The 13,947-nt window shown below is 31.6% G+C and overlaps 1 protein-coding gene across 1 annotated transcript; it reads right to left on the bottom strand.

The window, feature by feature from the left end:
- Positions 1 to 1,215: 1,215 nt before the first annotated feature.
- On the bottom strand, positions 1,216 to 1,930 carry LOC148760249 (small polypeptide DEVIL 11-like). The gene has a single exon (XM_088802563.1). It carries the CDS (start codon positions 1,784 to 1,786, stop codon positions 1,514 to 1,516), a length of 273 nt encoding a protein of 90 aa, XP_088658689.1. The 5' UTR covers positions 1,787 to 1,930; the 3' UTR covers positions 1,216 to 1,513.
- Positions 1,931 to 13,947: the final 12,017 nt, after the last annotated feature.

The following is a 13,947-nucleotide window of genomic DNA, read 5'->3' as shown; positions in this document are numbered from 1 at the left end:
CAAATGTCATGGTTATATAACAAGATTGAAAGAGACCCATCATCCATCAATTGATTCCATATATATACCTATGGGTCTCCTCTCCTTTATTCCTCGACTAATCGCTTCAAATTTACATAATATTTTATAATCGAATACCTTATGTTATTCAATTCAATAAAATAAAATTAAAATACTTGATAATTGAGTTTTGATACTATATTTTAAGATATTTTAAAATTAACGAATACTCTAACGATTGACAACAAAAGGAGAAAAGAGAGATTTTGAATTTGAGTGTTGCAAATGTGAAATGGGTACCAACTTTTTCATTTCCAAAGCTACCATTCTTACCTCATTGAACAAATAATTAAATAATAATAGTAAATTTGTGTATCTGTATAATATGCCAGGCAAAAGAATTTAATAATTTTATTGTAGATTACTTATTTTAGTACTAAAACTTTATGATTTCCAAAGGGTTTCCATTTTTAATAAAGGAAAAATGAATGGTCAGATCCATGATCAAAACACCCACACTGCCATCACCCACAGTATCAACTACAGGGAGAACCCCAGCTGTAAAAATAAATAAATAAATAAATCTTTAGACAGAAATAGCCTACATTATTTATGAAAAAAATAAAATTACTAAATTACCAATATAACCCTTAATAGGATAAGAGGTCAAAGCGGTCCATAACTGGTCAAAGGCCTCAAAGTTGCAGGATAATATGGTCATTTGGATTTATATTGCAGAAAAACATTGAAAATAGTGCGTCCCCAATTACTTCTCTCATGCCATCGTCAGCGTTTGTTTGCAGCATTGGAATCATACAAAATTCCTCTCAATTCCTCTTATCTGTGAGTAAATTTTTGTACAAATTAAATGTGCAGAAAAATGGAAGAGAAAATGGTATCTTGCACTGCTGCCCGCCTTAAGGGCATCCAAGGAGAGGAAGACATACACAACTCTCTGGGTTGTCACACCTCCAAATGTGTCTAAAAATAATTAAATTAATATAATTAAATAGTAATCTGTGTCAGCAACACCACACCAGATCCACACAGAGCTAACCCTGCAATGGTTGAATGGAATCTCTCTCTCTCTCTCTCTCAAAGATTTTAGAGAGTCTTTGAGATCTCAGAAATCAAGAACAAACCCAGAAAAAAGAAGCAGCCATAGATATGAATAAAAACTATAATTGATTCACTCTATTTATATTAATATTAATCTTTTGATTGGAAGTAACAGTCACATTAAGAAGAACCCATCATCTCCTTCAATGGAGATTCAGAGAAAAAGATCTACAATTTCTAATCCCAACGCAAAAAAGGCAAAAAGAACAAATCTTTATATACAAGTATATATATAAGTTGATAATCTTCCTCTTCCTCCTGCTTGGATGCCAAGAAAAGACAAGAAAAGAAAAGAAACGAAAGCCTAGCTAGCTAAGCTAACCCCAAAAAGGCCAAGAAACCATCTCAAAGAAAAAGGAAAAAAGAGAGAGCACTTTCTGTTTTTGGCTTCTTCTCAAGAATCAGTGTAGTCACGCCAGCATATAAGCATGGTAACGCAGCGCCGCATGATGTAAAAACGTGCCCTTTGCTCTTTGACCAGCCTGGCGCATTTCCTTGTAAAAGCACATCTCTTATGAGAGGAGGAAGAAGAAGAAGAATTCTTGATGAATGAAGATGTTGAAGAAGACCTGCTTCTTGATGAGCTTTCTTTCTTTGACAACTTCCATTTATCATCAAAGTGAAAGCTTGGTGGTGCACTTGAACATGTAGCAAGAGTTGCAGCCATGGCTTAAAAAAACCCCCAAAAAGGCAAAAAGATCCAATCTTTGAGAACCCTTTTGGAAGCAAAAGAGAAAGAGAAACAGAGTGAGCTAACAGGGAGTGAATTTTGGAGTGGTAAAGAGTAAAGAGAGCTTCTTTTCCTGAGAATCTAAGGCAGAGTAAGGGAAGAAGGATGAATTAAGGTCAGTATTTATAATAAGTTAAGATGGGGTGTGGCAAAGGGTATCACCTGGGCTTCTTGCCTCGAGAGGCCCACCAAATAATATATTTTCTTAAAATTTTTTTAGTATAATTAAATTAATAATTACAATAAAATATAAATAATTAAGATATTTTAATAAAATAAAAAAGAGGTGGGTTCCCAATGAAAAACGTCATGGTGGAGGATAATTAATTCAGTGGATTGAATGCAGGAAATCTCAGTGAACTTTTTGTGGGTGGTGGGGTCTCTGTAACTGTAAAAAAAAAAAATTTCTAGGTAAGTAAAAAAAGGTGGGGAATTTCTTGTGGTGATCAAAGGGGGTGAAAAGATAACACAGTGTCTTACGAAGAGGATCAAGGTAAAAGATCTTGCCTTTTGCAGTAATTGTTTTGTGCAGTAAATTCTAACTGAGCCCAAAAGGCAAAAACCAGAAAAAGCAACAACTCAAAAAAAGTTTTACTGCAAAGAATAGTGCTATGGGTGGGGGCTGTAAATGGAAATGAGCACTTCAAGTGCCTTTTTTTTTTTTTTTCACTGCATCAATAGTGTAAAAAAAAAATTGACAATTCCTTTTGGCTTTGCCTTGGTGACATTTTCCTCATTGTTTTGTTTATGATTTTGACCATTTGGATGCTTGAAATCTTAGTTGCAAGAAAAAGGGCATTTGTTTCTATTAACATCAAATTGGCTTTTGGTAAAGGTATTCCAATTTGGAGTTGTTAGTTTGCAAATTTAAAGAAAAAAAATAGTATGGAAAGGACAAACAAACTTGGGGTGTTGAAATTATGTTGAGAACCTAAAGAAAAAAAATCGTAGTCCAAACATAATTGTTTAATTGTAATTAATAATTAAAATATATTTATTGCACTGTTAGTGTATACTTCTATTTTAAAAATCAAACAATTTATGCACATTTGTAGTGTCAATGTAAACATTTGCATTTGCAGCATCATAAATTTAATTTTATATTTGAATTCTTAAATTATAAACATCGAGTAAAAATAAATGAGATTATAATGATGGGAATTGAAAATTATCATCGTCGCTTAATTAACAAGAAAATTAAAAGAAAGCTAAAGTTGATAATTCAAAACTTTAATCCTAAATTTTCCAAACCCAAATACCTTTGCCTAGTTAGAAAGGAAAACATTAAATTCAGCATACAGGATCCGAGGCATTAGACTTTCTAGATTTAGAAAAAATCATGGAAACAAAACCCATTTCAAGGTTTTGGAAACCCCCCAAAAAAAAAGTAAAAAAGTAAAAAGAAATATTATTAACTGGTTGATTTGGAAGTTACAAAGCAACCCCCCCCCCCCCCCCCCAATGTTCCAAATTAACAGCTGTCAAGTCCTCAGTAAAAAAAAAGTACTGAAGTGAGATTTTGAAGGGAGAGCGGTAAATAGTTAGTAACTTTCACCTATTCCAAAAGGGTGCGGCAAATCTTTCCTGCACCGACTAGCTAATCTCCTAACTCAAACACACCCAAACTGGCCAGGCAAACTCTATCTTTTATCCATGTTCTTTGTTTATAAGATTCAAAATTGGAAGCTTGGATTTATTGTGTAAACCATTTTCCTTTTCTTTGTTCCCCTCTTCATCTCATAAGGATGATGTACTTAACACATGATAATTAATCACGATTTGCAAAAGATGCCCTATAATCAAATATAAAGTATCTTAATTTTATATTATCAGATTGAATATTTACAGGTATTTATATAACAATAATCCATTTAAATATTTAATTATGGAAAACACTTATGACTAAAAGGATAATAATAGTAGATATCATGTTAAATTTTTAAAATATATATCTAACTTAAAACAATCAAATTGTACAATTAATTTGTAAAAATTAAATTTTTATATTTTTTAAAAATTAAATATAATATCAGAAAGAAAAACATTTTATAAAGTATATTTTGATTTTCTTGTAGATGGAATCGTACCCATGGATGGAGCAGACATGCTCTAGTTGGGGGTGGGGGCTTTGATTTTTAATCAAAGGAAAATGGGGAGATCAGATCAAAAGCAGGGTGACAGATCAGTGAGTCATGATCAATCAACATGCTATTACACTACTATAGTAAAGCTTTTAGACAATGTTAAAGGCAAAAACAGAAGAAGAAGGGGTTGGAGCCCCCACTCTACCATTTACATCATCAATTGGGAAATTTGATTGGGATTTTGATAGATTGCCATTCCAATGAATGACTGATAAGAACTATGATTTATTGATATATCACACTTCATGCATAACAAATAAAGAAACAAACAAAAATTATTATAGCACATTATTTTTTGAGTAAATTAAAAAAATTTAAAATTATATTATTATTTAAGAAAAATTAATGACATCCTCAGTTATACCCTAATAAAATATTTTTTTCTATGATAAACTTATAATTCTTTTGAATAAAAAAATAATATAACTCTTCTATAGAGTAAATTATTAAAGAGGTACGGATAAATTTGCGTATTCTTAATTTTCATAAACAAATTAATAAAATTTATATTTATAAAATTAGATTAAATTCACTCGTTACCTTCGAGGTACCGTCTTTTCGAAAACTAATAATAATTAGTTTTATTTTTTTTAATTATAAAAAAATAGAGGTATTAAAATTTATTACTAATACTTTTATGCACACGTGTCAGTCGGCACAAAGGCAGCCCCGTGTCTCCGGTCTTTCGGACCAAAAGTCCTAACCGGTTATTTTACTTTGGTTCAAATCGTCGGAACAATACCTGGGCTTACAAAGAATCTGGCCTGAACTCGTGCAGCTTTGATTAATCATGTTTTTTTTTTATTATTTATTTTAGTATATTATTTCAATTTGCTTCATTATTTTTTTCTTTTTTTTCTTAATCCAAATATATTAATGCAAAGAGAGTTGAAAGTTTATTTTGTTTACTGTACGTAGGCTTTTATTTCTGGGTACAAATTAATTTTATGTTTTATTGATTAATTTAGTATAGTTGAGTTATTTAAATAAATATATTAAATTGAAGGTGAAATTTTTTAAAAAAAGTATATGATTTTTTTATAAAATTTAAATAAATTTTTATTTTTCTATTGTTTTTATTCAAGATTTTATATTTTGAGTTAAATAAATCCGTATAATTAATAGTTGACTAATTAATGATAATAAAAACTCAAATAATTTTATAATCACGTTAACTCTCACATGTTGTTGATGTGGAAAGTAACAACTAACACTTGATTATATCATTATATTATATTAGTTTATTATGTAATAATTCATTATAATATATTAATATTTTTTACATTAATATTATGTGATATAAAATAATAAATAATATTTTAATTACATCGATACTATATAACAACCCTCATACACAAGAACTTTTCTTCTGAGCTAAAACTTGTCTTTGCTCTTGCCTAGAACAAATCCAAGACTGCCTTCCATGAATGAAGATATTAAAATTGGAAACAAATCACCAATTTCTCTTTGTCAGTGCAATGAATTGCACCTTCAATCATCAGCTCTACATGTGGAATCTATCACTGCATCACTTTCCCCAACTTTTCATAACAAAAAGAACAGAAAAATATGAAGAAATGATCAACAGGAGCTCCCTTAAAGCTTGCCATGTTCATTGGGGAAGCAGCATTTGCTCTCAAAATACTTTAAACTGTTTACTTTGATTGGATTTTATTGGTATCTTTGTTTTTGCTTAGTATACCAGTCAAAGTTCTCGGCAGTAGCTGACATGCTGCTCCATAAAAAAAAAAAAGAAAAAAACTTTTACTCTAAGTTCATTAAGTTAAATGCAAGAGAACTAGTTTAGAGAATGAGGACTTGGCATCTTGGATCGAGGGCTAGTCAATAATTAGAAAGGGTTTTGTCTTATTCTGGATTACCCTTTTGTTTTCTCAAGCTCAAGTGGAGATTACATGCTGAATTTAACCCAACGGTGTTGTTTGTTCTTATGTATCAAGTGGCTACTGAGAGATGAGAACATTCACATGCAGCCATGTGAGGCAAAACCTTCAAACCAGAAGATTCGAATACCGTTTTGAGTCTTCATATCCAGACACCAACCTCCTTGCAAAACTGCCTAACCATATGCAAGTAACAACAAAGAACATAAAAATTTCTGAAAAAAAATTTGCAGTCAAACCCTTTTGTTTTCTTTCTTCTCAGGGATATGATAAGAGGGAAAGAAAGAGAGGGTCCTTAAGAGGAGGCATATGCAGTATTCTTTTGCTTAAAGAAGAGTTTCTTTCTTATTGCTGTCAGAATCTATGTGGAACTAGAACTTTGATTAGAGAGAGCAACAACAAATGTCTGATATAATTTGACTGTTATATTTGGTTTATAATCTAATGATTTGATACTGATAACTATGATTGGATAAGATCTTCTTGCCTTGTTTGACTTTCTTTAACCAAGACAATAGATTTCATTAACATGATCTGCCCCATTTAAAGCTTTGCCAATCCTCTTTTCTTCCCATAATTCTGTAACTATCTTCCCAATGCCAAACGTTAATGTTGCTTGCAGTAGATAAACACCAACCAGTATGCATGGCCTAACTATAGCCACACAAAAACACAAAAAGGTATGCAGTCAGCGCATTAACTGGTATATAAAACAAAATTCATAGCTGTGATTCAATTGTCTATCTTGAGCCTAAAAATTCAATCTGTCCCAGCTGAAAGTATCAACCACACTGATAGCATACCATCCGGTTACTTGATTAGTTATAAAGTTCATATGGGTTTTGTTAAATGCATTTGGACAGCTTATCCCTGAAAAAACCATCTGTTTCTTGTTCCTTCAATACCATTTTCAGTCAATCTTCCTTGGAGATATTCCAGATACCCTTGCCTACTTCAAGTATTAACTGTTTCCCATGTACAAAACCAGAAAGTTACCTTGATTTCCTGATTACTTCATATCCACTTATAATGGGGAAATTTGCTTGCTTAGTAAAGGCCCCAAACCAATGATTACTTCGATAGTGAACTAGAAGTTCAATTAGCCATAAACAATTCTTCAGACAGCTCATTTCTCCATGTCAGCATTATAATTAAAAATGGATATCCAAGACTGCCTTTATAAATGATCTAGAAATTATAAAAACTGCGAACAAATTCGTTACTATATCTTCTATCAGTGCCGGTTCATTCTCAATCATAAGCTTCTTTAAAGCAATTCAAATTTTAGTAATATGCTTAATATAATCGAGTTTCAAATGTAGAAACAGATCCCTTAAAGCATGCCCATGTTCTAGGAATAGGGTGCAGTGACCAAAAGTAAAATACATGATGATGTTTTCTTCTTCCATTTGTTATGTATGGTCATCAAGCTTAATTGCTAACTTAATATTCTTCTAAACGGCTCGAAAATGCGTTGTTATGTCACACCGCATCATCTACCACATGAAGAACAAATACATACTAAATTAAGAATCGAAGGGATAGCATCTAGGATCATGGGGTAGTTAGATATTGTCCTTATTCAAAACATATATAACCAAGCTTTGCAGCTAAGGCTGTTAAGGGATGACATCTATATATCTGAATGTAAACTTTACAGATTTTCACTTAACTGCTCAAATTATTAACTTAATGGACGTGCCTAGCACAAGCAGGATATATAGACATATAAACAAATAGTTTAGCAGGGAAAATCTACCTGTTAGTGAAGGATTAATGAACTCATTGCCTATCTATCTAGTCAGTTCCAAGGGGGGGAAAAAGAAAGTCACATGCTTCCATGTGAGAAAACCCTTTAAAACGGTGGCATCATGCAGTATTTGGATGTTCACAAACCAACAATGCCTAGTAGCAGACAAAAGAAAGAAATTCAATGGAAAAATAGTGCAAAAACCTCAGTCAAATCTTTGCTGCTACAAAGCATGGGAAATTTAAAGAAGTGAAAAAGGATGATGAGACATTATTATTTATCACTGTTTAAGGGAATATTTTTAGCATGCTTCTTAATGCTGTCTGAAATTTGCTAATTATATCCAAAAGAAAGCATGATTTGGAGCAAAAAAGATGGTGGGGGGGAAAAAGATGACAGCATTTGACTAACTTGTTCATGGAGGACTGCTTTATTGACCGAAATTTCATAACTAATTTCTATGATGATTAGATGAGATTTGATGCTTTTCTTTTCTACCAAAAATCATCCATCTATAAAGATTGTTTTCTTGGCTGGATAAGGCGCCGGATTGATGAAACTGTTGATAATGATTCCATTGGGCAAGTACCTAAAAAATTTGATGGAAATTTGGCATATATACACAGTTGTTGAAGCAATCATAGAAAACAACACAAGTTTTCAGCTTGTAATATGCCTCTAATTTAGCTTGTCTCAATCGAATGTATCTTCAGGATGACTAAATATGATCCCCCCAAAGATTTTCAGGGTTTGGTGGAATGCATTTAGACACATACACAATCCTAGAGATCAGACAACTTCCATTGAAATTGTGAATTGTTCATAACAGGGACAGACAAGAAACTTTCTTGCTTCCTACGAATGAATTGAACAACTTCCCTGGTTGTTTCATTTTCTCTCAAATATAAGTAAGTTCTCTTTACTCATAAAGTAGAACTCCAGACAGGAGATTTTCCTTGCTTGGTACAAATTCAGACCAGACAGTTACTCATCACAGAAACCCTTCTACTTACATGGCCTTTCCTTGGCTTTGATCAATATCCAAACTCTAATTTCCATGGATGAACTGCTACAAAGCTAAAGAACAATCCCTTTTTTCTGGGGCTGAAGGTGAAATTACATGAGGAGAAAACTCCTTCAAAGGCCAGACCATGCCATTGTTCAATGGATGGGATATTATCTTACTATTCTAATGTATCCACCTCTTCTTTAACAATTTCTTTAGCTTTTTCTATAGTTCATGGGGGGTATCTTTTTTATGCTTGTGAATGTGTTTTAGTTGACTCGAGACCAGTCAAAGTTCTACAATATCAATGTAAACAAAACACATGCAAATGTAACATTAGGGTTTTACATTTTTTACCTAAACCACATGCAAGAGATCAAGAACTCAAATTAAGAAATAAAGAGGCATCTAAGCATCATAGAGGTAGTTAATGGATCATAAATTATTCGAATCCAAAATCAACAAATTATCTATATTTACTTGTGATGTTATTAATTTTTTAATAAGATATATCAATGAGACGTTAGTGTAACCGTTTTACATATTTATGCATACGCATGAATCTTCTCTCTCTTTATATATATATATATATATATATATTTACAATAATTAAGTAGTTTTTGCTTGCAACCTCACATGTTTTATTCTAATTTGTAGGTTTCTATCCACGTCACTTCCATGTGCTACTTTCAAAGAAAATTATAGCTTACATTTCCCATTGAAAATGTTGTATTTTCAGTTGATAAATTGAAAAAAAAAAAACATAGGAAGAAATGTGAAAGGCAAAGGTAGATAGCATAGCAATCTTCTTCCATTTATTCCCACTACTTCTAATAATTAGACCCTTAATTTATCCATTTCCAAATCTTTTTTTCCATTAAAAAAACCCTTAATTCATTTATTGTTGGAGCAAGTTGGTTAAGAGTGTATAAATTTGCCCCCTTTCATTTGGCAAATTTGGGGACACATGAGCATCATTCCCCATATCTTTGTTCCAAGCCTATTTATTTATTTATTAGAGTTGATGTCTAAATCTAAAAATTGATAAGAAACATGAATAAAATTATGTGGAGAAGAAACAAAGAAATCTGACCCACAATGATTGAATATTTTATTTATGCTTTGGGGTAGTTTAGAAGATTTTAATGACAAGAGATTTTATGCTTTGATTTGTCAGACAAGAACCAATGCTTAATTTATTTGCAAGAAATTAAACTAAGCTTTCTTATTCAGATTTATTAAGAAAATAATCAGAGGACTTAATTGCATGCATGTATTTTTATCTGCCAAGTTGGGCTAGCTTATTAAGGAGTGGTAATTTTGATTTTCCAATACAATATAAAAATAAAATTCAACATGCAAAACTCCATTTAAACAAAAAAAATCGATAGGATACGATTTATGATTTGAATATTATCATTTGAAGTTTAACCCCGTAGATAAGTAAAACGTAAATTTATCATCGAGTTAAATGTTTGATTACCGTAATATTCAATATATCAAAGAATCTTTAATTTTGAGTTTTAAATCAAGACCAAAAACTCTATAATTCCTTATTGTATTGACTTGTTAGCAATCTCTCATGTTAAACAACTATATACAAAAATAATTTAACTTAGTTTAAACCCTCATGTCCAATACTTGCCCAGAGGAGATATAGGGTGATTACTTAGGCCCATCAGTCCATCTTCTTAATACAAGTTGGGCTAACAAAATTATGGCCCAATATAAGAAATGGGTCATTTCCAGGCTTTGCCCAATAGTTTTATTTGGAGAAATTACATGAAAGATTTTATACAAAAAGCCCAATTTGAGGTGAAAATTATTAGGATTATAAATGAAAAATTGATGCCTAGTTAAGATATAAGGAAAAAATGATGTATAAATAACTATTAGATCAAACTATTTTTCTAGCTTTGCATCATCTTTACAATTGATACCTTAGTTTGGTAAAAAAATAGATTCCAATATTTATTATATACTATAGCGTATTCACAATTTTCTTTGGAAAATCAAATGCCCCATAAGAACCTTGACTAGGAATTAGCTAAAAAAAATTGAAACCTTAGCAAATAATTATATTAGGTCAATCAAATTAATGTCAATTTAACTAATTTCTAATAATACCAAATCAAATATATGGATAGAGGGAAATTTGGATATTCCAATGGATAGAGATTTAGATATGTGGATAGCAAGTGGTAGGAGGGTTTTGAAAGGAATTATCATATTGGATATGTTGTAGTGTTAATCAATTAGTTATTCGAACAATTAATGATCAAATTTATTGCAAGTATTTTAATTTATAAAATCCGATTTAACCTTTAAAATCAAAATTTTAATTAAAAGTTTTTCGTTTTGTCCATTAAGATGAATCTCACGCGTCCATATACACATTTAGGTTTTGTTTGAATAGAAAATCAAAGACAAATAATAAAGAAATAAATCAACCACATGAAACCTTAGCCATTTTCTTTCCTTGGCATGTAATCTTAGTAAAACAAGATTATTTGATACTTAATTACTCCACGTTATACAATGAAGTGAATGAACTAGGAAACCTTCTAAATGAAATACATAAGCTTAATATCCAACCCAATTACATTTGTAATCCCATCAAAAGGATTTTTTTTATAATTAATTTTATGAAAAGGACATGCAACAATTAATTAATTAGAATAAAAAAACACATTAGATTAAGAAGCAACCATTAATCTTTGTGGAAGATCCAGTAGTGCACATGGTAATAATGAGAGAGCCAAACTCTATGTATGACCTGTGAAACAAGAGGAAACATCAAGAACTCAATGATTAAACTAAATGGCATGCAAAATGAACTTTTTCTGAGCTTTTTCTTAATTTTTCACAGTGATTTTTATGTTCTTGGTAAAACTTCATGAACTCAATGATAAATAGTATATAAGACATTAGAATAGGAAAAGAAAAATAGAGAGAAACCATCCAATATGGCCTATCTTCCATCATAAAGAACCATTTAAAGCAAATATAAGTAAATAGTGAATGACAAGACATATAGCCCCAAAGTACAATAAAATACACATTTTCATTGTATAAGTTTAAAAATATTTTTAAAGCAATTAATTTGAAAGGAAAAGAGAATGAAAATTAGAAAAGAAAGAAGGAAAAAAACACAGTACAAAATGAACAAAAAAATGTACAGCAGTAACAAAATGATTGTATGAAAGACCTGTTCTATATTCCCAAGCTGTGAGCTGTGAATAATATGTAAAAGAAAAGCTGCTTACGGAGATCTGAAGACTAGCATAGTCTTTCTTTTTCCTTTCTTTTTTTTCAATATGGAAATTACTTAAAGATCTAAGAGAAGAAACCAGAAGGGAAGAGAGAGTAAAAGGGACTAAGAACCTCAAGTATCCAAGAAATAAAAAGCAACTACCTGATCATCATTTCTCTTTATGGTACATAAAAATTTAAAGCAAAGTACAGACATACCCACTGAAGAAATCAGGAGTTTTTGCAGCTGAAAATCTTCTGAAATTAGTCAGATAACAATCCAACACTGAAAAATGAAATCTCAGACAGATATTATTACATTATATTGCAACTTGGGTCATAGCCAAAACCCTAATAACATTTATCAAAATGTTAAAACATCTTTACTTAAAGAGAAAATTAGAGAAATAAAAAAGGGAGTTAACTGAGTTCACCACTTCACCTTCATTGGTTTTTTGAAGCTGGTAAAGTTCATCAAACATGATCATAGAATCCATGTTTGGATAGCTGTTTGCTTGTACCTTGTGGATGGAAATGGGAGCATAAAAATTTAGCCATTTATTGCCGCTGCAGCATCATCAAGATTCCCATACATATTCAAAGGGCTGATTGTATAGTGAAGCATGATCTTCACCATTGATCATTAGCCCTAAAAAAAGTTTTGTGAATCTTGATGATGCTCCATCAGCAAACAGTGACTGTTGTATCATCATTAGATCTTCAACTTCATCATCATATCAGCCCCATGCAAAAGAAAAGGAGTGATAAAAAAACCCTAACCCTAACCCTAAATCATAATTATCCCAAGTGAAATAAAAAAGAAGAAAAAAGAAAAGGGCAAAGAAAAAAGAAAGCTAAAAAGCAGAAAATAAAAATAAAAAAGGGGGTTCAAAAGTTTAAACCCAATCTCTAGAGATGTGAAATAAGCAAAGACCCACTTGAGATAAAAAAGAAAGGTACTTGTTTGTGTGGTTGCATACACTTCAAAAAAAAGTAAGTGAAGAATGATGAAGCAAAGTTTATCAAAACTAAAAGGAACCCTTTAAAACTAAGAGAGAAATGAAAGAAAATATGTTGAGGACTATTGAGGGATATAGAAGAGAGGGTTGAAGGGTATAAATATATAGAGATCGAGGGTACACCAAAGAGGAAGAGGAAGAAGAAAAAGAGAGTAATGAATAGGTTTGGATTGGTTGGTGACTTGGGGTGAGTTGAGAGATTTGTCAGATAGAAGAGAGAAATAGAAAGGGAAAGAGAGAGAGAGAGAGAGAGAGACTGAGTACCCACAACAGTTACACATCGTAATCCTTGGTACCAAATTTACCAAAACTCTTTACTCTTTTCTGTGACTCAGTTTTTTGCTCTATTTTTTTGTTTTTTTCACTATACATGTCAACAGAAATATCATTAGCCAATACGAAAATTGGGTAAAAAAATAGAAAAACAAAAACAAAAACAACAACTTACCCAGTAATGGTGGCTTTGATATGTATATGTTGCGTCCTGAACAAGTATTTTTCCATCAAGTGGTGGAGAGCTGGGGCTGGATTGGAATTGACAGGGCCCTGACTTGACCCCGCCAAAGGGGTCTCTCTCTTTCCTAGTTTCCCTATAGCTAGAGAGCTAGGGTTTCTCTGCCTCAGCAGGTTCCTTGTTTTGATGCCCTCACTTGCCATTTTTTGGTTCTTTTTATCAAGCTTTTTTTCTTTCCCAGTCTGAGTTTTACAAAGTTTTATACCCTTTTTTGGTACATTTTTAAGTTGTCAATTTCCATGTTTAGTTTATGCATTAAAACAATAGGTAATAACCCCTCCATTAAATTATTAAATACTATACTTAGAAGCCAGCCCATAAATATTTCTTCTATTTGTTTCTCATTTACATCCTGCCTTTGAGAGAGGTTGAAAACGTTGAACCTATAATAAGTTCTGGGCCCCCGATCAACTGCTGGTTAATTATTCACTCTTTTCTCTTAAAGATGAGCTAGCTAGATTGATGAAGCTATACCCATTTTCACTACATATATATGCCATAATTTTATGCTT

Source organism: Theobroma cacao, chromosome 10, assembly GCF_053813885.1.
Source record: "Theobroma cacao isolate CCN51 chromosome 10, ASM5381388v1, whole genome shotgun sequence".
Lineage (NCBI taxonomy): Eukaryota > Viridiplantae > Streptophyta > Magnoliopsida > Malvales > Malvaceae > Theobroma > Theobroma cacao.
Note: the sequence above shows the minus strand (reverse complement) of the source record. Positions and strands in the feature narration are given on the sequence as shown.

Bases quoted from the DNA above. Each gene is read 5' to 3' on its own strand.
- LOC148760249 (XM_088802563.1), bottom strand. From the start codon at position 1,786: ATGGCTGCAACTCTTGCTACATGTTCAAGTGCACCACCAAGCTTTCAC.